This window comes from Anomaloglossus baeobatrachus, chromosome 1, assembly GCF_048569485.1.
Source record: "Anomaloglossus baeobatrachus isolate aAnoBae1 chromosome 1, aAnoBae1.hap1, whole genome shotgun sequence".
NCBI lineage: Eukaryota > Metazoa > Chordata > Amphibia > Anura > Aromobatidae > Anomaloglossus > Anomaloglossus baeobatrachus.
The window spans coordinates 920,321,716-920,346,051 of record NC_134353.1 but is presented as its reverse complement, the minus strand read 5'-3'; the positions used below and the strand labels follow the sequence as shown (position 1 = coordinate 920,346,051).

The following is a 24,336-nucleotide window of genomic DNA, read 5'->3' as shown; positions in this document are numbered from 1 at the left end:
GGAGGCAGCAGGACACGTCCACAACCTACGAAATGAACCTAGGAAATGAACCCACCAAATGGATAAACGCTAAAAGGATGTTAGCGTATTACATATATTATGGTCCAATCATGGAGCAGATGCGTTACCAAATAGGAAACAAGTAGGCGTATTGAACATTTAAACCACCATACACGCCCGTATCGATGATGACGCAAGAGGCAACAATTTTTAAAGTCGCTTTAGTAGTGTCACACGTAACGTAAAGTATGTAGAAAGGAACGAGCAACGATAGTTACAAACAAATAACAACGATTTTTGGGAATTAGGACCCGTGTAGCCGATCAGCGATAAATCACGCTTTTGCGACGATTTTACATCGCTGAACGCTGTTACACAAAGCTATATCGCTAACGATTGCGGAAGTGCGTCACCAAAACCGTGACCCCAACGACAAAATTCGGGCGATATCGCAGTGTGTAAAGCCCGCTTTAGTCTGGTTCAGTAGGTTACACAGTCATGGGAAATTATGCTGAATTGACAAATGTCCAGAAGGCAAGACTAGCATAGATAAGGAGATCTTTAGAAAAAGTATTTCTAAAGATGTTTTATCTTATGCTAATTAGCGTGGGCTTAGTCCCAAGGGAGTTATATCCCCCAACTAGCACATGGGCGTGCTAACATGCTATTCAATGCAGCATCACCATTGGTGCCTCACGTACCTGTGTTATCTGTAACCGCGCTTCTGAATGCCGGGCACATCTGGTAGTTGTGCATGTGTGATTTATCTAAGGAAGGAGATGTGAACTCTGAAACGTGTAATAAAATCACATTTAACCATTACTGCTGACCATCTTCTTACGACAGCATGGGAGTCCACTTCTATTTGATCTCATGGTGCCTGTTGCAGCCATAACAATACACACTTTCAATAGCAATTGTGACTAATTTCACAACTGTATCAGGGCAGCACATCTGATATTTATTCCATAAACGTTTGTAACGTTAGTAGCCTATTAGCGCCTTTTTCTTTTCAGTCTCTTTCGCATTACGTACAGAGAAGGAAGAGACCTGTCAATAACTTGGAGCAGTACAGGGAGAAGACAGCCCAGGGCAGTGCTGGACTAGTCACATCTCTCACTATGGTCCTGGAGGGAAATTTAACACTGGAGCATTTCAGAGAAAAACATATCTGGCTGCATTTGGGCTCTGATTTATTCAGCCTTTGGTTTGGTCAGCATGAATCAACTGACTAATTCCCGTACATTCGTTAACCAGTCTAGACACTGGAACTACATTAATCTTAATTTTCAGCTTTGTGCATAAGATGCAGGATGGACATAGATTCCCCAATTAATAGAAATTATCACAATTTATTCCGTCGAGAGCACCTAATATTTCTAAATAAAAATTCTTGAAGCGCTTTCCAACTAGTTTCTTGCGCTCTACAATGAGGAAGAAGTTCTCCACCCCAAGTCAAAGGAAGCGGAAAGTACGAACCCTGTGATACTGGACAGAAAGGGAAACCAGGAGGCTCTATAGAATGCCCCGCTCCTGGATAACATTGCACATATACATCCTTCTTGCCATACTTCTCTGCCCGAGATTTTGCTTCTCTCGCAAAGAACAAACTATTAATATGCTGGTCTTTCTCTCCCACCATAAAGAGGATGGGGCCCCTGGCTTTCTCCAGGGGAAGTATAGAGTCTTGGTATTCTGGTTTTCTTGGATTGTCGATGATGTTGGCAAAGCTATTGGACCAAAAGTCTATGCATAAAATTCTTTCCATTTTGAAAGGTATGGCTTTAATAACCAGATCACCATAACATAGGTTGATGTCATTCACGGCATTGGATCCATTGATGCATACTGTAGCAGCGATCTGAGGCAGGTAGGACGCCATAGCTAAAGCCACCTCAGCTCCTTTACATATAGCGACCACTCCAACTCCATCACCTGATACCTAAAGAGTAGAATACATTATGACATTGGTTTCTATATCTACAAGTATATAAATTGGTGCACAGTTAATAGAGCACATTCAACCTATGGCAATTACATGGTATTTAGCCGACCATTCAAACTAATGGCTATCCAGGTAATACGGGGGCGGACTTGGTCTATGACAGTGAACGCTAGACAGAGGTCCCCCTTATATAATGTCCATGTGTCCGAGCAATCAAACATGCATATGATGGGCCCCACGGGGTCTTGGGAATACTCGTAACTGGGTTGGTGAGAGTCAGGGGATGTCACGGGTGGCCCTGCCCGGTTTTATGACCCTATCGGTGTCAATAAAATGGAAGGACGAGGGGATGATGGTGGGGATGTTGAGAGTAGTTGTCTCGTGACGCCACCTGTGGTATGTGGCCAGGGATTAGCCGCCGCTGTGGGTGCTGTCCTCTGGGGCGGATGGTGTCGCAGCTCAGATGGTTTGGCACCCCACAGGTAGAGCCTGGCCCCAGGGTAGGATGATGGTGGTGGCAGTGGCCGTTGGCGCTGAAGCGAAGGGCGCCGGCGCCGGCAAGGATGGGCTGACACAGTCGTTGCGGTTCAAGGTCTTTACTCTCTGTGTGATAGCTGCCCATAGAGTGTCGATTTCTGCTGTGATGGGCCCCAGCCGATCCCGGATAAGTCGGAGGTCAGAGTGTGTCCTTTCACAAGGGTTACCCCTTTATGAAGTGAAGAACCCGGGCTGAGTTTCCTGCTCCAAGCCTCAGGCTCTGAGACGAAAGAAGTTGAAGAGAATGGTGTCGTGTTCCCAGAACTGTAGTCCCTACTTGACTGACGGTTGTGTGAATGTCGCGGGCGGGGAGGAGGGTGTCAGAACTGCGCTAACCCCCCTGCTCAGGTCCGGCTGCGGCTGCTCAGTGGTGGCTCGAGCAATGGGCCGGATCCCGGGGGTTCTCGAGCGGCGCTCCTCGCCCGTGAGTGAAAGGGGATTTTGGGTGTAGGGATTGGTTATTGTCCGTGACGCCACCCACGGTTGTGGTGAGTTGTTGACACCACCGCTGCTCTGTGTGGGGATCCCGGGAGTGATGCTGTGGAGCAGCAAGTTGTTGTGTTGCCCCTCCGTGGGTAGGGGTTGGTGATCCCGGGGCCCAGTGATGAGGTGGGAGATGCAGGGCTTGGTGGGTGCAGGGACGTGGGGGGCAGCGCTGTGCCTTGCGGTACTGTGGTACTCACTCAGCCTGAGACGTTGACACAGTTCTCAGTAAAACACACGGCTGGAAAGACGGTTCCCACGGACGGCTGCACTTGCTTTCCCCAGTAGGTGTCGGTGATGTCCCTTTTCCTGCACCTAATGTTGTTGATGGTTTAGATGGGTTCCCACCGGTAACCCACTCCCCGGCTTCAAGCTGGACCGGAGGAGCTCTACTCTTTGCCCGCAGGTGCTGGCCCTTAGAAACTGGTGCCCTGGCGGTGGCGGTGTCTCTACTTTAATGGTTGGACTGTTGCCTTCAATCGGGACTTGGTTGTTGGGAGACAGACGTCCCCTTCACTGACGGATTTGGCAAATTATGGTGACTCCTAGCCTTGCCGGGGTCCGAGAGGCCCCTGCCCTGGTGCTGACTGTTCCTTGTACACTGCTCCAGACCGCCGGGTCACCACCCGTCCGCGGTCCTTCCAGGAACCTCCGAGCAGTCACCCCTGCGGACAATCACCGCCGTCTGCTGACCTTGCTGTCTCAGTCCGGGGCACACACCCGGACCAGCTTCAGGCTTTCTTACTGTCACTTTTACTCCTTTACTCCAGTTTTCTCCTTTGCTCCTCTACCACTTCTCTTCCTTCTACTTTCACTTCCTTAACTGTTCTCCATGTTTACTCCTTCACCTCCTGAACTGAACTGCCTGGTTCTTCCCGCCTCCAGAGCTGTGAACTCCTCGGTGGGCGGAGCCAACCACCTGGCCCACCCCCTGGTGTGAACATCAGACTCTGGAGGAAGGCAACAAGGATTTTTGGGTTAGCTGGTGTGCCTAGCTGGGGTGTAGGGTGTGGTGGTGTGATGACCTGTGACCCCTGGCTTGCCCAGGGCGTCACATGAAGGTTGCTCCTACTTCTACCCCAAGTGGTACCCAACCCCCAGGTGGTTGTCCTAGTGACCGGGAAAGTCCCATGCCTCGTGATGGCCAGCCCCAGCCTACCCTAGTGAGAAAGCACCTAAGCTGTATGTGTGACGCTTAGTCAGGTCGTCACAGGGTTCTGCACAATCTTTCTCTCCAGTGCAGGTTTAAACCCCTAATGGTTCTGGGAACCTAACCTGCAGTACTGCCTCCCCCAGCATTCACAAATCCTAGATACACCTTGCACCACACCCTGTCAGGCACACAAGTGGGCTGCTTAAGCTGGAATATCACTTGAAACAAAAGGATTTCCAGCGTCTCCAGGAGGATAGAGAAATATTTAAAAGTAAATTCTCTTTATTAGATCCATAAAAACATCCATCAGTAAATACAAAAGAGGCACAAAGGAACAGGGCAGAGGATTTTTCCTACGCGTTTCAACCTGTTGAGGTCTTAATCATGGAATGCGCAAAATGTCTCCAAAAGAGGTTATTTAAATTAGATGCGCGTCCTGAGACAGGTTAAAATAATTAGTCAAGATAAACACACCCAATCAAGACATTATGTGAGCAGCACAAACTGTGGTGTATATCACAGAGACAAAAAAATGCACTTTAAAACCGCACAAACAATGCATAGTGGAAACAAAAACACAAAAAAAAAAGAAAAAGGTTATTAAAAACAATGTACCGTAATCAAAGAAGCCATATTATTTACTTAGAAAAACATTCCTTTTGCGTTCTTAGTGAATATATATCTATTTGCTGACATTAGATAGATGTAACAACATAAAAAATATATATTTCTGTGAAGAGACACTTTTAAAAAAGCGCCATATTTAATATGTTTGTTATAAGGCCAAAAAAGGCCAAAAAAAAATCTATAAAAGGAATTTTGTATTTCTGGCGCAAGTGTAGGACAAAGGAACCCCTGTTTGAAAAGGAGGAGTATTTAATTGCTCTTAAATTCAAGAAAAGAGAAACCTGAAATATAAAGAATACCAGATAAAGAAATAGTTACATGTACTGTGTTATGAGATCCTTCCTAGTATTCATACCATGTGAGATTCCTCAAAAATAGCCACCACAATATTAGCAAGAGAGGGGGAAAATCCCCCCCCATGCTAACTCCACATTTCTGCAGAAAAAATTCCCTCTCAAATGTAAAATAGTTGGAAGTCAACAAAAAGTTAATTTCTGTAATGATAAAATTCTGGATATTAATGGGATACGAACTGTGCTTTGAGAGAAACTGTTTTAGACAATCAATGGCCACATGATGCGGTATAGAAGGGTACAGGCTAACTATATCGCAAATCAACCATATATAATCCCTGTGCCATGAAATAGAATTCATATTATTAATCAGTGATTTAGTGTCTCTCAAAAAACCTGGAAGATCGCTTACAAGAAGTTGAAGAAAATGGTCTATCCAAGCACCCAATTTTTCTCCCAGGGAGCCAATGCCAGATATAATTGGCCTGAAAGGGGGAGGGAAAATCCCTTTGTGAATTTTCAGGAGTGCATGATAAATTGGAACTTTTGTTTGGTGTCGCTCCATTGAGATTTATAAAGATGGCTGCCTGAAGAGAACATGTAAATTTCCACAGTCATTGATGATATGGGGCTGCATGTCAGGTAAAGGCACTGGGGAGATGGCTGTCATTACATCTTCAATAAATGCCCAAGTTTACATTGAAATTTTGGACACTTTTCTTATCCATCAATTGAAAGGATGTTTGGGGATGAGGAAATAATTTATCAAGATGATAATGCATCCTGCCATAGAGCAAAAACTGTGAAAACATTCCTTGATAGAAGACACATAAGGTCAATATCATGGCCTGCAAATAGTCTGGATCTCAATCCAATTGAAAATCTTTGGTGGAAGTTGAAGAAAATGGTCCATGACAAGGCTCCAACCTGCAAAGCTGATCTGGCAACAGCAATCAGAGAAAGTTGGAGCCAGATTGATGAAGAGTACTGCTTGTCACGCATTAAGTCCATGCCTCAGAGACTGCAAGCTGTTATAAAAGCCAGAGGTGGTGCAACACAATACTAGTGATGTATTGGAGTGTTGTTTTATTTGTTTGGTTTTCATGATTCCATAATGTTTTCCTCATAACTGAGTGATTCCATAATTTTTCCCCCTGTTTGGTCTTGAAAAGTAACCGTTACTGGCTAGCACATTAGGTTTTCATGATTTTTTTTTTAGTGTTTCTTAAAGCCAGAAAGTTGCCATTTGAAATGACTTTAGTTTGGTGCCATGTCTGTGATCTGCAATTGAATGAACATCCTCAGAGCCAGGAGAGTCCATCATTTTTGCCAGGGGTTGTAAATAACTTAACACACAGCCATTACCTCTTACTGGGTACATCATGATTGTCTGGGCCTTAACGACACATGATATATAGAGATGAGCGAGCCTCTAGAGGCTCGAGTTCGGTTCGTCGAACAGAGGCCGCGTTCGAGTTCGGTTCATCGAGCCGTTCGACGAACCTCTCGAACCCCATAGAAAACAATGGGAGGCAATCACAAACACATAAAAACACATAGAAAACACCTTCAAAGGTGTCCAAAAGGTGACAAACAACTCCCAAGACAACACAAACACATGGGAAAGTGACAAGGACATATATTCATGTGAAAACAAAACAGCTGGACGAGGAAAAAGAGGAGGAGACACAGATAGAGGCATGTCATGTCCTTTTAAAATCATGTAAAACACAGCAAGGGGATTCCAAGCAGAGTCTCCCTTTTTTCCAAAAATTGGGTCCCACAGACACCACTTCAGTGGCATCACTTGTGCCCTAGTTGCAAACTGGATGTTTTGATTTGCATCAACCACATTACAAAATACGCCAGCCTTAACTGTCCCCAGGATGACACCGGGGTAGGTAGCAAAGTCTTTGCTGATCCGTGAGTTGTTCATCTTAGATCATTTTTAAAAACACAGCATGCAAGCGGACTCCAAGCAGAGTCTCCCTTTTTTCAAAAAATTGGGCCCCACAGACACCACTTCAGTGGCATCACTTGTGCCCCGGTTGTAAACTTCACAGGTACATTTGCATGAAGCACATTCCAAAATACGCCAGCCTTTACTCTCCCCAGGATGACACAGGGGTAGTAAAGTCCTTGCAGATCCATGACTTGTTCATCTTGATGAACGTTAGTCTGTCCACATTGTCACTGGACAGACGCGTGTGCTTATCTGTCAGCACACACCCAGCAGCACTGAAGATACGTTCAGAGATAACGCTGGCTGCGGGACAAGACAATATGTCCAAGGCGTAAGTGGGGAGCTCTGGCCATTTTTCAAGATTTGAAGCCCAAAATGAGCAAGGCTCCATTTGTAAAGTCATGGCATTGATGTTCATTTGGAGATACTCCTGTATCATCCTCTCCAGCCGTTGACTATGTGTCAGACTTCTTGTCTCTTGTGGCCTTGCATTGAATGGTCTAAAAAAATTATGAAACGATTCCATAAAATTGCTGTTACCAGCACCAGAGACGGTGTTGCTGGTACGGTTTGACTGATAATGACAAGACAGTCCCATGCTTGGCAAGTTACAACTGGGAGATTCACTCCATGCACCACTGGTGTTTGGTGGAAAAGCCGAGCTAAGATCGAGTAACAGCTTCTGCTGATACTCCTGCATATGTGCGTCCCTTTCTATGGCTGGAATTATTTCGCCAAATTTGGACTTGTACCGGGGATCTAATAGTGTGGCAAACCAGTAGTCATCATCACTTCTAATTTTGACAATCCGAGGGTCATGTTGTAGGTAGTGCAGCAAGAAGGCGCTCATGTGTCTTGCGCATCCATGCGGACCAAGTCCTCGCTGTGTTTGTGGCGGCAAGGTGATAACCGTGCTTTCTTCCTCTGACATCTCCCCCCAACCTCGTTCAACCGAAATTTAACCAAGGTCTCCCTCATCTGCTGAGTCTTCCATGTCCACCGAGAGTTCGTCCTCTATTTCTTCCTGGACTCCTGCACCTTCCTCAACATTTTGGCTGCTACCATGCGCCCTTGTTAATCCCTCTCCCCCATCGTCCCATGCCTGCCGCCTTGGTGATGATAAATGTCTGGACCTTGTAGATGTTGGTATCCCTTGCGCATATGAATCCTCCTGTACTTCCTCCCCTTCCTCTTGTCCCACCCCCTGACTCCGAATAGTGTTTAGCGTGTGCAGGTGGGTAGAGTGCCCGGGTTCTGTGTGTAGCAGGACAGGAAATGAACACTAACTTAGTATTCCAGACACTTTTAGGATGGCACAAAAAGTGTCAGCTCTTTGGGCAAAAAACATAGCGTGGCAAAACTGGGCAGGTGGGTACAGTGCCCGGGTTCTGTGGGTACCAGGACAGGAAAGGAACACTGTTAGTATTCCAGACACTTTTAGGATGGCACAAAAAGTGTCAGCTCTTTGGGCAAAAAACATAGCGTGGCAAAACTGGGCAGGTGGGTACAGTGCCCGGGTTCTGTGGGTACCAGGACAGGAAAGGAACACTGTTAGTATTCCAGACACTTTTAGGATGGCACAAAAAGTGTCAGCTCTTTGGGCAAATAAAATAGCATGGCAAAACTGGGCAGGTGGGTAGAGTGCCCGGGTTCTGTGTGTATCAGGACAGGAAAGGAAGCCTCACTTTCTATCCCTGCTAATGAAAAAATGCAGCAAGGAATTTCCTGAGCTGAGGTAGCCAGACACTGTTATCTAAAGCTATACACAGCGTTTGCACGGACCTGCCTAGCAGCTATGGCTATGAACGCCTGGAAATCAGCCCTGAAAAAAGCTGAAATAACCAGCAGTCCCTAATCCCTACAGCGCGGTGTAGATTTCACTATGTCTATAGCGCACATAGCAGGAGCGGCAGCAGCAGCGTGATTGGTGACTGTCACCCACACGCAGAAGGCAGATAATGGCGGCGAAGGGGAAAATGGCTGTATCTTATAAGGCAAGGACATGTGACATGCACAGCCTATGACACATGCCCTTGCTTGTCTGGCAAAAATCCACTTAGCTGTGTGTGTGTCTGTGATTGGCTAACATCCTGGCCCGCCCCACTGTACGCGCGGTTAGGAGAAAAAAAAAATTGCGATCGGCATTCTATCAGCACTCAGCAGCAGCACAGATCTAAACTACGTCCCCCCCAAACACTATACGCTGAAATTTGATAATAGCATGAATCACAGTGACTCACACTATTACAGTGAAAAGCCAGCTAGTAACTAGCTAGGCTTTTTGGTGATCGAACCGATCTCGAACGTAACTCGAACTGTCAAGCTTTTAGCAAAAAGCTCGAGTTTGGTCTTGAGCACCCCCCAAGATCACTCGAACATGAAATTGGTGAACCTCGAACATCGCTCAACTCTAATGATATACCCAGTATGTCATGGTGATCACTGGGGTTGTGGTGCTGTACCCATGCAATCACCGCCGAGTCTGCGGTTTATCTTGTAGCCATGACCCGGTTCTACTGCCAGTAGTAGTGCCATACCACTCCCGTCAGTTTAACCCTCAATTGTGATTGCAGCATGCAGGTGGTAGGGAGAGGATCGTACTCCTCTCCCGAGCGATTGGATCCCCGTAATGGGATCACAGGGACTCAGTTGCTGCCATAGCATCCCTGGGTAGTCACCATTGCAATCCTTGAGTCACCCTGCTATGGAGAACGTCACACACCATGCCAAATGCATGGTGTATGAGGCAAAGTGTCATGCTGCCAGTGCAGCACTGTCACACAATATAATCCACTGTAATTATCGAGCATTGCAGTGGATTATATAAGAAAACAGACAAGTAAAAGTCAGTGTCCAGGAATACTAAGTAAAAAAGTTTAAAAATAAAAATTGTTAAAAATATAATAAAAATAATCTGAAAGTATAGAACAAAAACAAAATTGTTCCAATAAATAAGTAAATTTATGTGAAAAAACCCACCCACAAAAAAGTACACATATTTGCTATTGCCATGGTAAAAATAAATATCAAAAACCATGTGTTTTCATCATACAGATGAAAAAAAGTGGAATAAAACACAATCAGAAAATAATATATAAATAAAAATGGTACCATTGAAAACATGATCTAAGGCGGGCTTTGCACACTACGACATCGCAGGTGCGATGTCGGTGGGGTCAAATTGAAAATGACGTACTTCCGGCATCGCATGCGACATCGTAGTGTGTAAAGGCTCGATGATACGATTAACAAGCGCAAAAGCATCGTAATCGTATCATCGGTGCAGCGTCGGCGTAATCCATGATTACGCTGACGCGACGGTCCGATGTTGTTCCTCGTTCCTGTGGCAGCACACATCGCTGTGTGTGAAGCCGCAGGAGCGAGGAACATCTCCTACCGGCGTCACTGCGGCTTCCGTAGGATATGCGGAAGGAAGGAGGTGGGCGGGATGTTTACATCACGCTCATCTCCGCCCCTCCGCTCCTAGTGGCCGCCTGCCGTGTGACGTCGCAGTGACGCCATTTGACCCGCCCCCTTAATAAGGAGGCGGGTCGCCGTCCAGAGCGACGGTCGCAGGACAGGTGAGTCCATGTGAAGCTGCTGTACCGATAATGTTCGCTACGGCAGTTATCACAAGGATATCACAGCTGCGACGGGAGCGGGGACTATCGCGCTCGGCATCGCAGCATCGGCCTGCGATGTCACAGCGTGCAAAGTGTCACTTATACTGCAAAAAATCAAACTGCCATACAGCTCCATTAGCGAAAAAATAAACAGTTATAGCTATCAGAATACAGCAATGCAAAAACATTTTTTTTTCTATAAATTTGCTTTTATGGTGTAATAGCGGCAAAACATAAAAAAAACTATATAAATGTGATATCGCTCTGACCTGAGTAATAAAGGCGCTTAATCATTTGTACTGCACGATAAACGGCATAAAAAATTAAATAAATAAAGCCAGTTTTTCAACTGCTGTTGAATTCTTTATTCTGTATCCCAAAGATCTCAGTATGGCGCGGCTCATATCTATCCTGCACTCTACACTAAGCGCTTTCACTGAGTATTACGTGTAAATCTCTGAAAAACATGATTCAGACAAAATTCCAAAAAGAAAATTCCCTGTATTGAGGCAGAGGGAGTAACTTTGTGGTCCGGCGGTGTCCATCTTTTTAGGCATCATTTTACGTGTGCACAAAAGTGCGGTCATCAACAGCATTGTTCATCTTTGAAAAGATGGACACCGCTGAGGAGAGACCAAACAGAGTCCGCAGTAACGCTGCTGCCTCATTGGTGAATGGATACATCGGAATTTTCACCTGAATCACATATTTTGGACACATTGATGGAAAGCCCGATGTAAGTGCTCAACATAGAGCACAGGATAAATGTGAACTGATCCAAAATGTTCTGTACCCAAATTGCCATCAAATAGCATTCAACTAAACTCCACAAAAATATCCCACTCAGGTCTATCAGTTAATGGAAATATAGGGGCTTCCACATTACTAGTAACACAAACACTATGGCTCCCACTAAAAAGAAATCCAGCAAAATCTGTGCTCCCAAATCCAAATGCCCCCTCCCACAATTTGCCTAAACCACACTTAACATCCACATTTTTGGCATTGTAAGGCCCCTTTTACACGTCAGTGATTCTGGTACGTTTGTGCTTTTTTTTAAACGTACCAGAATCACTGACATACGCAGACCCATTGTAATGAATGGGTCTGCTCACACGTCAGTGATTTTTCACTGCACGTGTCTCCGTGCAGCGTACCCGCGTGTGCGTGATTGCCGCACGGAGACATGTCCATTTTTTTCTGGCATCACTGATGTTCCACGGACCACGCAGTTGTGTGGTCCGTGAAACACGTGCCAGAAAAAAACGTGCATTTAAAATAATAAACATTTTAACTCACCCGGCGTCCAGCGATGTCCTCTGCAGCCCGTGCAGCCTGCTGCTTCTAAGCCGGCTGATTACTGTCGCGCATATTCATTATGCGCGACACAGCCAACCCGGAAGCAGCTGCTGCAGGGGTCACCGCCGGCCGGATGCTGCACCGCGGGAGGATTCAGCACCATGGAGAGCGGGAGCGGGCGCAGGTGAGTTGATTTCTAAGTGCAATCACGGGCCACGGAGAACGGAGCCCGGATTGCACTTAGACAACCCACGTGTGCCGTGATTTTCGGCACATGCAGGGACATGTGCGTGTTTTACACGCCAGTGAAAAACGTCTGTGTTTTTCACTGACGTGTGAAACGGGCCTTATAGTGAGGAAAATCGGCTTAATTTATAGGGTGCAGGTTTCCAGAAGCATGAGGATGGCACAATATAGGGGCACTACAATGTACTAAGCATGACAAGGGCTTATTTGCAATTTTTAATTCTGCAAAATTCACTGCGTTTGACTCATTGGTGTTTTTCAGAGACAAAATCATCACTACACCCATAGATGAATTCCCAGAGGGTCATAACGTCCAAAATTTGTTCACTTGAATTTGTTTTTGTTGTTCTGTCACTTACAGGCTCTGCAAATGGAATCCACAAACTATTCTAGGAAAATCTGTACTCCAAAAATCAAATGGTGCTCCTTTCCTCCCGAGATCTGTAGTCTGGCCAAACAGTCACATGTGGGGTATTGCCACGTTCAGGAGAAGGTGTGGAACATATTATTTGTTGTTGTTTTTTTTTTACCTATCTCCTTGTGAAAATTGGAAATCTGAGGTTAAAACAATATTTTAGTGGTAAAAATATATTTATTTTTTCTTCACCGCCCTATTGTATAACATTTTGTGACACCTGTGGTGTCAATATTCTCACTGCACCACTGGATTAATTCATTGAAAGGTGCAGTTTGTAAAATGTGGTCACTTGTGGGGGTTTCTGCTGTTCTGGCACCTCAGGGACTCTGCCAATGTGACATGACACCTAAAAACCATTCTAACTAAATTTGAACTCAAATATGGCACTCTTTCCTTTTCTCACTTTGCACTGTGCCTCAGGCCCCCTTCACACATTCGTGTCTCTGGTACGTGCTAGGTCTGTGTCCGTATGTACCGGAGACACGGGCACATGTATACCCATTAAAATCAATGGGTATATGTGCACGCACGTTTTCTGCCAGTGGCCCGTGCCTCCGTGTGGAGCAGACATGTGCCGTGTGCTCCACACGAATGCATGTCAGTGTTTCTCCGGCAGCACGGTCCTGCACACGTACCACACGGAAGTAGTGTGGATGCGGGTGCACGTGGAATTGTAAAAAATAAAAAAACACATACTCACCTCCACGAGTCCTGCAGTCTCTGCCGCGGCTGTCACCTGCATCCATCCCCCAGTGATTTTGAACAACGCGTCTTCTTCACTGGGGGCCGGAAGCAGCGTCAGCGGGGCGTGGCCTGTGCCAGACGCTGTCATTCAGCACCACAAACAGCGCCGGATGATGCAGGTAGGTGGGGCTTTCCGTTCTCCGTGTGTTATTAGGTATAACACACGGTGAACAGGAATGTGCCACAAACACGGCACACGGGGAGCAAACCACCCTTTTAACACGTACGTGAAAAAACGGATCGTTTTTTTCACGGACGTGTGAAGGTGGCCTCAAGAGTAGTTTTTGACCACATATGGAGTAGTGGTGAACTCAGAAGAAATTGCACAACAAATTGTATGGTCCACTATCTCCAGTTACCATTGTGACAAAGAAAAATATGAGGTTAAAGCAGCATTATTGTGATTAAAAATATATTTTTTTCATTTTCACGGCAGAACGTTATAAAATTCTGTGAAGCACCTGGGGTTTCAAGGTGCTCAATAACTGTCTAGATATATTCCCTGAGGGGTCTAGTTTCCAAAATGAGGTCACTTGTGGGGGAGCTCCACTGTTTAGGTAAGTCAGGCGCTCTCTAAATGTGACATAATGTCCACTAATGATTCCAGCTAATTTTGCATTCAAGAATTCAAATGGCACACTTTCCCTTCCGAGCCCTGCCGTGTGCCCAAACAGTAGATTTCCACCATATGTGAGGTATCATCAGCATACTCAGGAGAAATGGCACAATAAATTGCATGGTGCATTTTCTCTTCTTACCCTTGTAGAAATGCTACATTTGGGTCTAAAGTAACATATTTGTGGGATAAAGTAAAATATTCATTTTTTTCTTCCACATTGCTTTAGTTCCTGTGAAACATCTAAAGGGTTAATAAACTACTTGGATGTGGTTTTGAGCAATTTGAAGGGTGCAGTTTTCAGAATGGGGTCACTTTTGGGTATGATGTGGTCCATAAAAAAATGATTTTGTAAAATTTGTTGAAAAAATTAGAAATTACTGATAAACTTTGAACCCTTCTAACTTCCTAAGAAAAAACAATTATGTTTCAAAAATTGCACTGATGTAAAGTAGACATGTGGGGAATGTTATTTATTAACTATTTTGTGTGACAGAACTTTCGGATTCAATGGCATATAAATTCAAAGTTTGGAAATTGTGAAATTTTCAAACTTTTCTCTAAATTTTCGCTATTTTTACAAATAAGCAAAAAAGATATTGTCTTAAATTTTCCACTGTCATGAAGCACAATATGTCATGAAAAAATAGTCTCAGAATCACTGGCATCCGTTGAAGCGTTCCAGAGTTATAACCTGTCAACGGCTTCTTGGACCGTCCACTTGGCACTCACATTGAATTTGACAGGGCCCACAGAGCTCTACACCTTCTGGACCCAGATAATCCTCGCTCAACAATTATAATCTGTCGAGTCCATTTTTTTGCACTAAAAGATGTCATTTTGCAAGCAGCCCGCAAGAAACAGAACCTCTCATACAATGATCAGCCGACCAGAATTATGCTGGATCTTTCTCATTATACCCTGGCCCAAAGATAAACACTCAGGCCTTTATTGGATCTTTTATGAGATGAAGGTATTAATTTTGGCTGAGGATTTCCTTTCTCCTTAACTGTGCGAAAAGGCTCGCAATCCTTTATTCTGCATTCGCTGGTGGACTTACCAGCTTCCTTATCCGGTCTGGGCTTATCGAAAATTTCCTTGCCTACTTGGCCTACCATACTCCTCGGACCCCCAGGTTCCTAGGGACAAACCAGAGTCTCCATGTCTAGCTCTCCTTCCCTCCATCTCAGAAGCTTCCTTCCCAGGGAAGGTCGACAGAATGATAAAAAAGATCCAATTCCAGATGCGAAATGGACTAACCTGATCTCACTACCTCAAGCTAGCCTCTAGGGTTTCGAGGTGCCTATTTACTGTCCCTCTCTCTTGGTCCCCTCCAAATCTTCCAAATCTACTAGTTATTTGTGGGCGCTGATCTGGCGCCCCTGAGGCTTCAGTCGCCACAGGGTACTGCATCTCCCTTAAGATGTAGTACTCATCCCGGGTAAGGAGAGGTTAATTGCTGGTGGTTCTCACATTCACAGCCACACATAATTAGATGTCTGCCCACTGGGGGGATGGCCTAGGGTAAGAAGGGGGTTGGCCAGCATGGGACTTTTCCGGGGACTAGGACACCCACCTGGGGGGTGGGCACCACTTGGGAAAAAGGCAAGGAGCATCTTCACACATAGTTAGTTAGCCCTGGGCACAGCTTGGGGTGAGATGCAAGTAGAACCTCGTTCCAATCCTCTTCTACTCACAGTTCTGGGAGTGCCATAGGACCGGTGGCTTGGAGCATCCAGCTCAGCCCGGGTTCTCTACAGTTACACGAGATTCCAGGGTCTGCGGCGAGTGCAGGAAACACCCGTGACCCGTTCCATATTCCACCCACTCTGGGATAGGAGGAACCCCTACCAGAAAGGACTCACAGTGGGAACACTGGTGGTGACTTCGAATTGCTCGGGATCGTCTGGGGCCCATCACAGTGCTTCGGAAGCGGCAATCGGTTACTTAAAGAACTATGAGTAAAACATGTGGGACCCGCAGAAACTGTATCCGCCGCCCTGCGCTTCGGTGCCCACCATTACTACATTCTCCCCAGAACCCACTCCACCTGTGGGGAGCAGAAACACCTTAGCTGCTACTACCATCCGCCCCGGAGGACAGCGAGAGCAGCTGCGGCTAATTCCCTGGCCGCATACCGCAGGTGGCATCACAAAATCAACCTCCACCATCATCTTTCACCACCCTGTCCTTTATTGTACACCTCGGGGCCACGAAACCGGGCAGAAAGGGCCTCCCTGTGACACCTCCATTTAATCCGTTGCCCCATGGGTGCTACACTGATGTTATTTTATTGAATGTATAACCCCAGTTACTTAGATGTGAATTGATCTTTCTTTATTTGCCTACCACATGCGATCTCAACTATTTATAAGCTACTTCTAGAGATGGATTTGGAATCTCCTCCCTCTCTCTGCAAGGCTTGGGAAACGGAACTTCACAAAACCTTTACAAAAGCGCAACAAGACAGATGTTTTTCCCTGTCTCACAAATCAATGCTCGCCTTTAAGTCCCAAGACACCAGTTTTAAGATAATATCCAGGTGGTGAAGGATTCCCTACACCTTGCACAAGTAGTTTCCAGGAGTCTCAGACTTGTCTTGGTGTTCCGGGGTGGCAGTTGGGAAAATTACAAATATATGATGGTTCTGTCTAACCCTGAATGCCTTTTGGGAGGGGGTAATTAAAGAAGCTAAAGAAATCACAGGAGTGTCCGTCCTCCCTTTCCCGGAGGCAATACTGCTATACATGTTCCTGATGTCCAAATCTATATACAAAAAGTCTTTGCTGAGACACCTTCTCCAAGCTGCCAAGATGGTCCACCGACTTTGGAGATCAGTAGACCTCCCATTTTGGAGGAATGATTTGCTGAAATCTCAGTAATCCACAGTACGGAAACACTGATAGCTAATTCCCGAAAATAAATAAACTTTGTGACAACCATATGCTTTCACTGGGAGGCCTTTCTCTCATCCCCGCTTTACCGACATGTCCTCAAGTAGTCAGAGACTGCTCTTATACCTCTTTTTCTTCCCTCTTTCTCTTTCCTTTTCTTTATGCTTCAGATGTGCTCTCTCACTTCCTTTTACCTTCCTTTTGCAGGTTGTTGTAGATACCATCATAGAGCACATTATTTCATTATGTTGTTTAATTGTTTTCATTTACTTGTTAAAACTCAATAAAACGTTAATTGAGAAAAAGTATGTATGTTTACTGGGACAGTTCACTGGGTGGCCGTTGCCCGGTTCCGTGACCCTGGAGGTCACTTAACCTCATAACGACGGCAGTACGACTTAAAGCGGCGGCAAAACAGGGTACTTATTCTGTTCCGCCGCTTTAAAGCGGCGGCCCGAAAAAACCCTGTAGCGCCCCCCAGCGACCGAAAATCTCGGGGGTTTCAGCTACTGGGGGTAGCTGAGACCCCCCAGATTATGAATCGGGGTGTTTTTTTTGGACCCCGATCATGTGATCGGCGGTATACATGCTTACTATACTCCTGAATAAAATCCAGTTTCCAAAATGGGGTCACTTGTGGGGGTTTTCTGATGTATAGGTACCCAAGGGGCCCTGCTAATGTGACATGGTGCGCGCAATTTATTTCAACTTTTCCAGAATTCAAATGGTGCTCCCTCCATTCCAAGCCCTCCCATTTATCCAAACAGAGGTTTTTGGCCACATGTGGGGTATCCCTGTGCTCATAAGACATTGGATAACAACCTGTGGGGTCCACGGTTTGTTGTTGTCTCTTGAAAAAGTGAGAAATTTGATGCTAAAGCAACAGTTTTGTGAAAAAAATGGCAACCTAAGCTTATCAAATTCTGTGAAGTACTCGTGGATTCAAACTGCTCACTATACACCTTGATAAAAGCCTTGAGGTGTCTTGTTTCCAGAATGAAGTCACTTGTGGGGGACCGCCACTGTTTAGGCACCTCAGGGGCTCCCCAAATGCAACCTGGCGTCCGCTATTGATTCCAGCCAATTTTGCAGTCAAATGGCACTCCTTCCCTTCCGAGCCCTGCCATGCGCCCAAACAGTTGATTTCCACCACATATAAGGTATCGCCAAACTCAGGAGAAATTGCACAATAAATGTTATGCTGAATTTTTTCCTTTTACTCTTGTAAAAAAAAAAGCTACCTGGTTGAAATAACAATTTTGTGGTAAAATTTTATTTTTTTTTTTTCATGGCTCAACGTTATAAAATTCTGTGAAGCACCTGAGGGTTCAGGGTACTCACCAAACATCTAGATAAATTCCTTGAGGGGCCTAGTTTCCAAAATGGGGCCACTTGTGCGGGGTTTCTGCTGTTTAGGTACCTTAGGGGACCTCCAAATGCGACATGGTGCCGGCAATCTTTTTCAGCCAAATTTCCTTTCTAAAATTCAAATATTGCTCCTTTCGTTCCAAGCCCTCCCATTTGTCCAAACAAAGGTTTCAGACCACATGTGAGGTATCACCGCGCTCATAAAAAAGTGGTTAACAAACCTTGAGGTCAAATTTTTGGAATTACCTCTTGAAAAAGTGAGAAAATTGATGCTAAAGCAACATTTTTGAGAAAATTATTAAAATTTTCAATATGACAACGTAACGTTAACAAAATCTGTGAAGTACCTGTGGATCTAAAATGCTCACTATACCCCTAGATAGAAGCCTTGAGGGGTCTAGTTTCCAAAATGGTGTCACTTGTGAGGGATTTCTTCTGTTTAGGTACCTTAGCGGACCTGTAAATGCAACATGGTGCCCGCAATCTATTTCAGCCAAATTTGCTTTCCAAAATTCAAATATTGCTCCTTCTGTTCCGAGCCCTCCCATTTGTCCAAACAGAGGTTTCTGACCACATGTGGGGTATCGGCGCGCTCATAAGAAAGTGGGGAACAAGTTTTGAGGTCCATTTTGTTGTGTTATTTCTTCTAAAAGTGAATAAATTTGGGTTAGAGCAACATTTTTAGGTAAAATTTAATTTTTGCTTTTTTTCATTCCACATTGCTTTTGTTCATGTGAAGCACCTGAAGGGTTAATAAACTTCTTGAATGTGGTTTTGAGTACTTTGGGGGGTGCAGTTTTTAGAATGGTGTCACTTTTGGGTATTTTCTGTCATCTAGGCCTATTGAAGTCACTTCAAATGTGATGTGGTCCCTAAAAAACTGGTTTTGTAAATTTTGATGTAAAAATGAGAAATTGCTGATAAACTTTGAACCCCTCTAACTTCCTAACAAAAAAAAATTTTGTTTCCAAAATTGTGCTGATGTAAAGTAGACATGTGGGAAATGTTATTTATTAACTATTTTGTGTCACAGAAATCTCTGGTTTAACGGTATAAAAATTCAAAAGTTGAAAATTGCTAAATTTTCAAAATTTTTGCCAATATTCAATTTTTTTCATAAATAAACACAAAAAATATTGTCCTAAATTTGGTACTAACATGAAGACCAATATGTGACGAAAAAACAATCTCAGAATCACCGGGATCCGTTGAAGCGTTCCAGAGTTATAACCTCATGAAGTGACACTGGTCAGAATTGCAAAATTTGGTCTGGTCATTAAGGTGAAAATTAGCTCCGTCACTAAAGGGTTAAAAGGGGTTATGTACAGGGGAATAATAATAAAGGTTTTGTTGTGATGCCACTTGCGGGTTTCGGCTATATTGATGGAGCCGCCGCTGCACAGTCTCTCACCGCTGGGGCTGGATGCCTTTCTTGAAAAATTTAATATTACCAGTTATGTATATTAGATTTTATGACAGGGTATTGATCCAGGGAACTAGTCTGATTGCCGGATGTGGAGTCAGGAAGGACATTTTTTCCCCATTGGAACTTGTTTGCCACATTGGGGGTTTTTTTTGCCTTCCTCTGGATCAACATGTTAGGCTACGGGTTGAACTAGATGGACTTAGAGTCTCCCTTCAACCTTATAAACTATGATACTATGATACTATGATACTATGTTAATGGCAGCCTGGATGTTGTGGCCCTCCACAAGGGGACAAATGATGGTATTTGATGTTTAAGTCCTAAACAGTAACAAGGGTGCAGAAAGACAGTAGACCACACAAGGGATTGCAGTGTAACTCGTTCTTTACTCACGATGATGATGCTTGCAACCCGATGGAGGCTGGTCGTCATCACTGGTCCCCTTAGTTCCAGTGCCGGTTTGGTAACCTGGTAGCTTCTTTCTCCTGCACCTGTCTCTGGTTGGTGGGTCCCCATGGCTAGGAGCGTCTGGGGGTCCCCTCCTGTTAGTCTTTCAGTCTTAGTCCGTACGGCGGGTAGTTTGAACCCTGTAGGGTCGGTGCTCTGTTCCGGTCTCTGGTTCTCCCGTCACTGTTGGTGCCCCAGACTTTATGGTCAGTGAGGTCCTAGATGGTCCCCTCACCGTGCAGATTTTATCAGGTTTGTCTGGAGCATTTTCCTGACCTAGGACTCTGCACCCCGTCGGTACTATGGTTCTGAAAGTACTCCACTGTACTCATTCGGCAACCACACATTTGAGCCTGACAGGTCACTGTTACACTCTCCCGTCAGTACTGTTACGTCAGTCTCCTTTCACTTCCACTTACTGACAGTCTGACCCCTCCTCCCTGGTTGTCGTCTAGTGGACTGGATCGGTTCCACCCCTAGGTGGCTATCCCTTGGGTCCAACCCTAGCCTGTCACCAGTCCTTGGGGAAGGGAAAAACAGGGATTATATGTGTGTTTTGGTGTTATCAGAACTGGCCTTCTGGGTCCCTGGGGGTAGGATCTGCATCTTTGACAGGATGCAGTTCCTTGTAGCTCCTGATAGCTTCAGGGGTGCTACATATTCTTATGTAGGAGGTGTAAAATTATAATCAATATTGACCAAAATATTCACTCTTTTGATTAAAAAAAACCATCGGTGCTCCTGCTCTTGCTTTGCTTTGTTTCTCACATAGCCAGGGCGCAGCTGTAGAGGAGGATCGCTGCTCCTCTTTTGACAGCACCAGGTCAACTGTCTGTATAGAGGACGGTGCAATTGTGGCGCCCCTGCGGCTTCAGGTGCCACAGGGTACTGCACCTCATCCGGGGTGCAGTATTCATCTCGGATACGGAGGAGGTCATCACTAGTAAAACCACCACAATCCACCAAAACACACAGTTTAGTTGCCCTCTCACTGGGATTGGGCTAGGGTAGAGACTTGGGGGGTGGCCATCACTAATGTAGTGGACTTTCTGCTCACTAGTTCAGGAATCAAGGGGAGGCGCTTGACACAGGGAGCAAGGCGACACACACACATACACACACACACACACACACACACAGCCATTCAGTCAGTTGTCAGACCATAACGGACAGGGAACAAGTGAGACGTGGAGGACACAGTCACTGAGGAGGGAGCTACGATATAGCTCCCTCAGGAACGGGCGTACAGAGAACAGGATGCAGAGCCCTAGGCTGGTGTGCACTGCACGTCCCACCAGCAGAATCCGCTGGGCAGAGGATTTCAAGTTTTCTGGCCTACACCAAGTGGCCGGGGCACAGCAGCATATAGAGCCAGGAGTCGTGACACAACAGCGGCACCAATAACGGACTTGCACTGCCTGTCATACGGGACAGGAACGGAGTCAAATCCAAAGACACTGGTCCCAGCGTAGCTTCAAGCCTCCGGGACTCATAAAACACAGCCCAGAGAGGAAGGACTCACAGAGAAACCCACCGGATCTGACCTCCAAACTATTCAGGATCGGATGGAGCACATGACAGCGGGGACCGGCAATCCAAAGGCAGCGACATATCAGTGAGTAAAGAACTTTGATTGCAACCCCTGTGTCGCTCCCTTTCTTCACCGCCTCCAACCCTGCGCTCCTTTAATATAGTGGACTACTACTCCTAACATCGTCCCTGGGGCCTGAGCTCTGCCTGTGGAGAACTATTCCATCCGAGCTGCGTTATCATCCGCCCCAGAGAAGACCTCCCGCAGCGACGGCTAATGCCTGCTTTACACGAGACGATAGATTGTGCGATAGCACAATCGATCGTACCGACCCCCGTCATTTTTGCGTCACGGGCAATTAGTTGCCCATGGCACACAAACTCGTTTATCCCCCGTCACACATACTTACCTTCCGGACGACCTCGCTGTGGGCGACGAACGTCCACTTCCTGGAGTGGGAGGGACGTTCGACGTCACAGCGACATCACACGGCAGGCGGCCAATAGAAGCGGAGGGGCGGAGATGAGCGGGATGTAAACATCCCGCCCACCTCTTTCCTTCCATTAAGCCGCCGGGTGCCGCGGGAGGCAGGTAAAGCTGTTGTTCATCGTTCCCGTGGTGTCACACGGAGCAACGTGTGATACCACGGAAACGATGAACAACCGCCGCCATTTTAATTAAACAATTTTATGAAACCTGGCGACGAGTAAACGACTCATGATTTGTGAGCGATACTGCGTCGCTAGGAGGTGTCACACGACGTCGTGACCCCGACGACATATCGCACAATCTAACGTCTCGTGTAAAGCCCGCTTAAGACTTGGCCGCACACCACAGGTGGCGTCACGAATAACTATGTCGCGCCCCGGGGCAGCCTAGCTGCTCGGATCCGGGCGGTCCGTGGCTCGAGGGGTCCTGGACCCGGGGGCACCGTTGACCATAAAATAATAAAAAGTCAGACTACGCCACTCACGGTTTGCGGCCAGGGATGGTAGGGCCGCCGCTGTAGGTTCCTGCTTGGGATGATAGGTGGGGGCAGCGTGGATGGTGGATCCCTCCACGAGTAAGGCTTTTCCTCAGGGGTAGGTGAAGGGTTAACGTGGAGGCGTGCAGCAATAAGTCAGTCCAGACAGGGAGTGCAGTTTGGTTGTTTTTACTTACTGCATTCGCGCCCTGGGGACGTACTGGATCCCAGGTGCGCCCGTATCCTTACAGCTGTGCCAGCCAACCTGGTGTCACTCTACCACCAATGCACTCTGGTGTATTTGTCAGTCCTCCCTGCTGTGGAGCACTGGGAGGCCTCTCTGGTATCTAGTGCCTGCCGCAGGCAGCTTGGATATTTAAGGGAATTTCTCCTGGTCCCCTCTTTGCTGCAGTGCTGATGCCTCGGACGTTGGTGGTGGCAGATGAGTGACGCCCTGGACTAGCCAGGGGGTCACAGATAGGCCCTTACACTACACCTGTCCCCTAAAAAGGTACCAGCAGTCACCCAAAAACCCTGAGTCACCCCCATCTGTACCAGACGTCCACACCCGGGGGCGGAGTCAGGCACTTGGCTACGCCCACCGAAGAGGATTGATGGTCAGGGGCGGGGAAAACCAAACGGTTCAGTGGAGTACAGTGCAGTTGAGTACACGACAGTGGAGTTGAGGAGTCGAGGAGAGTACAGGAGAGGAGAGTGGAGTGTGAGTTAGGGAGAGGAATGGAGAAGAAGTCTGTCAGGGCCTAGGTTGGAGCCTAGGGACCCTGTGGCCAGGAGACAGGCGGTGGTGGCCATCTGCAGGAGGCCGGGAGTAGAACCAGCGGATCCGTCAAGGTACCGGGGCAGGGAAGCAGCCCACTGGTATCGAATCGGGGAGTCAAACCAAAACCGGAGCACCAGGAAAGGGTACTCAGAGCCCGTACAAGGCCCAGAAGCAACTGGACCAAGTCAAATGAACTGATTACGGTCTGGACTATAGGTCCATTCCCACCCCAAGTCCCGAGAGAAGGCAACAGCCCACCGAGGGGGATAGCAAGCCACCGCCCAGGCACCAAGATCCCATGGGCCAGCGCCTGCGGGCAAAAGGGCTCCTACGGCATCTATAAGTCAAGGAGCGGACTACCGGTGTTCAGGCATAGTAGTCACACAGCTTACAGAGGTGCAGATGAAAGCCGGACACCATCGACCCGAGAAGGGGGAACAACGCAGCCGGCTGCGGGCACCGACCACCATCCCGTTTTTTGTTTACTAGTGACTCCAGTGTGTTTCCTCACAGTGAGTACACCAGTGCCCTCTGGCACCGCACCGCGCTACGCCGCCCCGCCATGGCATCCTCTTGTCCCCAGCGGGCCCCGGGACCCACATCCTCTACCCACGGAGGGGGTTCAACACCTAGCTGCTCCACAACACTACACCCGGGAGCCCCCACCATCACCAGCAGCGGTGGTGCCAATAATCACCACAACCCATGGGTGGCGTCACGAACAATCTCTATAGCGGCCCCGGTCGCGCAACCACCCACTCACCAAAACAACCCCTTCACAGAGCGACGTGACCCCCGTTCCAGAGACGCTCGAGCCACCAACACACACCCGAGCCCGGATCCGAGCGGCTCGGCGGCAGCAGCCAAGCGCGGGGCGGTACAGATGAGTCCTGGAAACCCACCCGCCTGGCAGAGTTAACAGATCGCTTGAAGTTTTGGTCTGTTCTGGGATCTGCACCACGTGCGTGCAAAGTACTG

At 46.8% G+C, this 24,336-nt stretch overlaps 1 protein-coding gene across 1 annotated transcript in view; it reads right to left on the bottom strand.

The window, feature by feature from the left end:
- Window positions 1-410: 410 nt before the first annotated feature.
- The window catches only part of LOC142302147 (acyl-coenzyme A amino acid N-acyltransferase 1-like), a 30,740-nt gene continuing 6,814 nt past the window's right edge, over window positions 411-24,336 (bottom strand). The window contains exon 4 of the mRNA XM_075343232.1: window positions 411-1,942. Within this exon, the coding sequence (XP_075199347.1) occupies window positions 1,346-1,942 (597 nt within the window). The 3' untranslated portion in view covers window positions 411-1,345. The remainder of the gene's footprint in view (window positions 1,943-24,336) is intronic.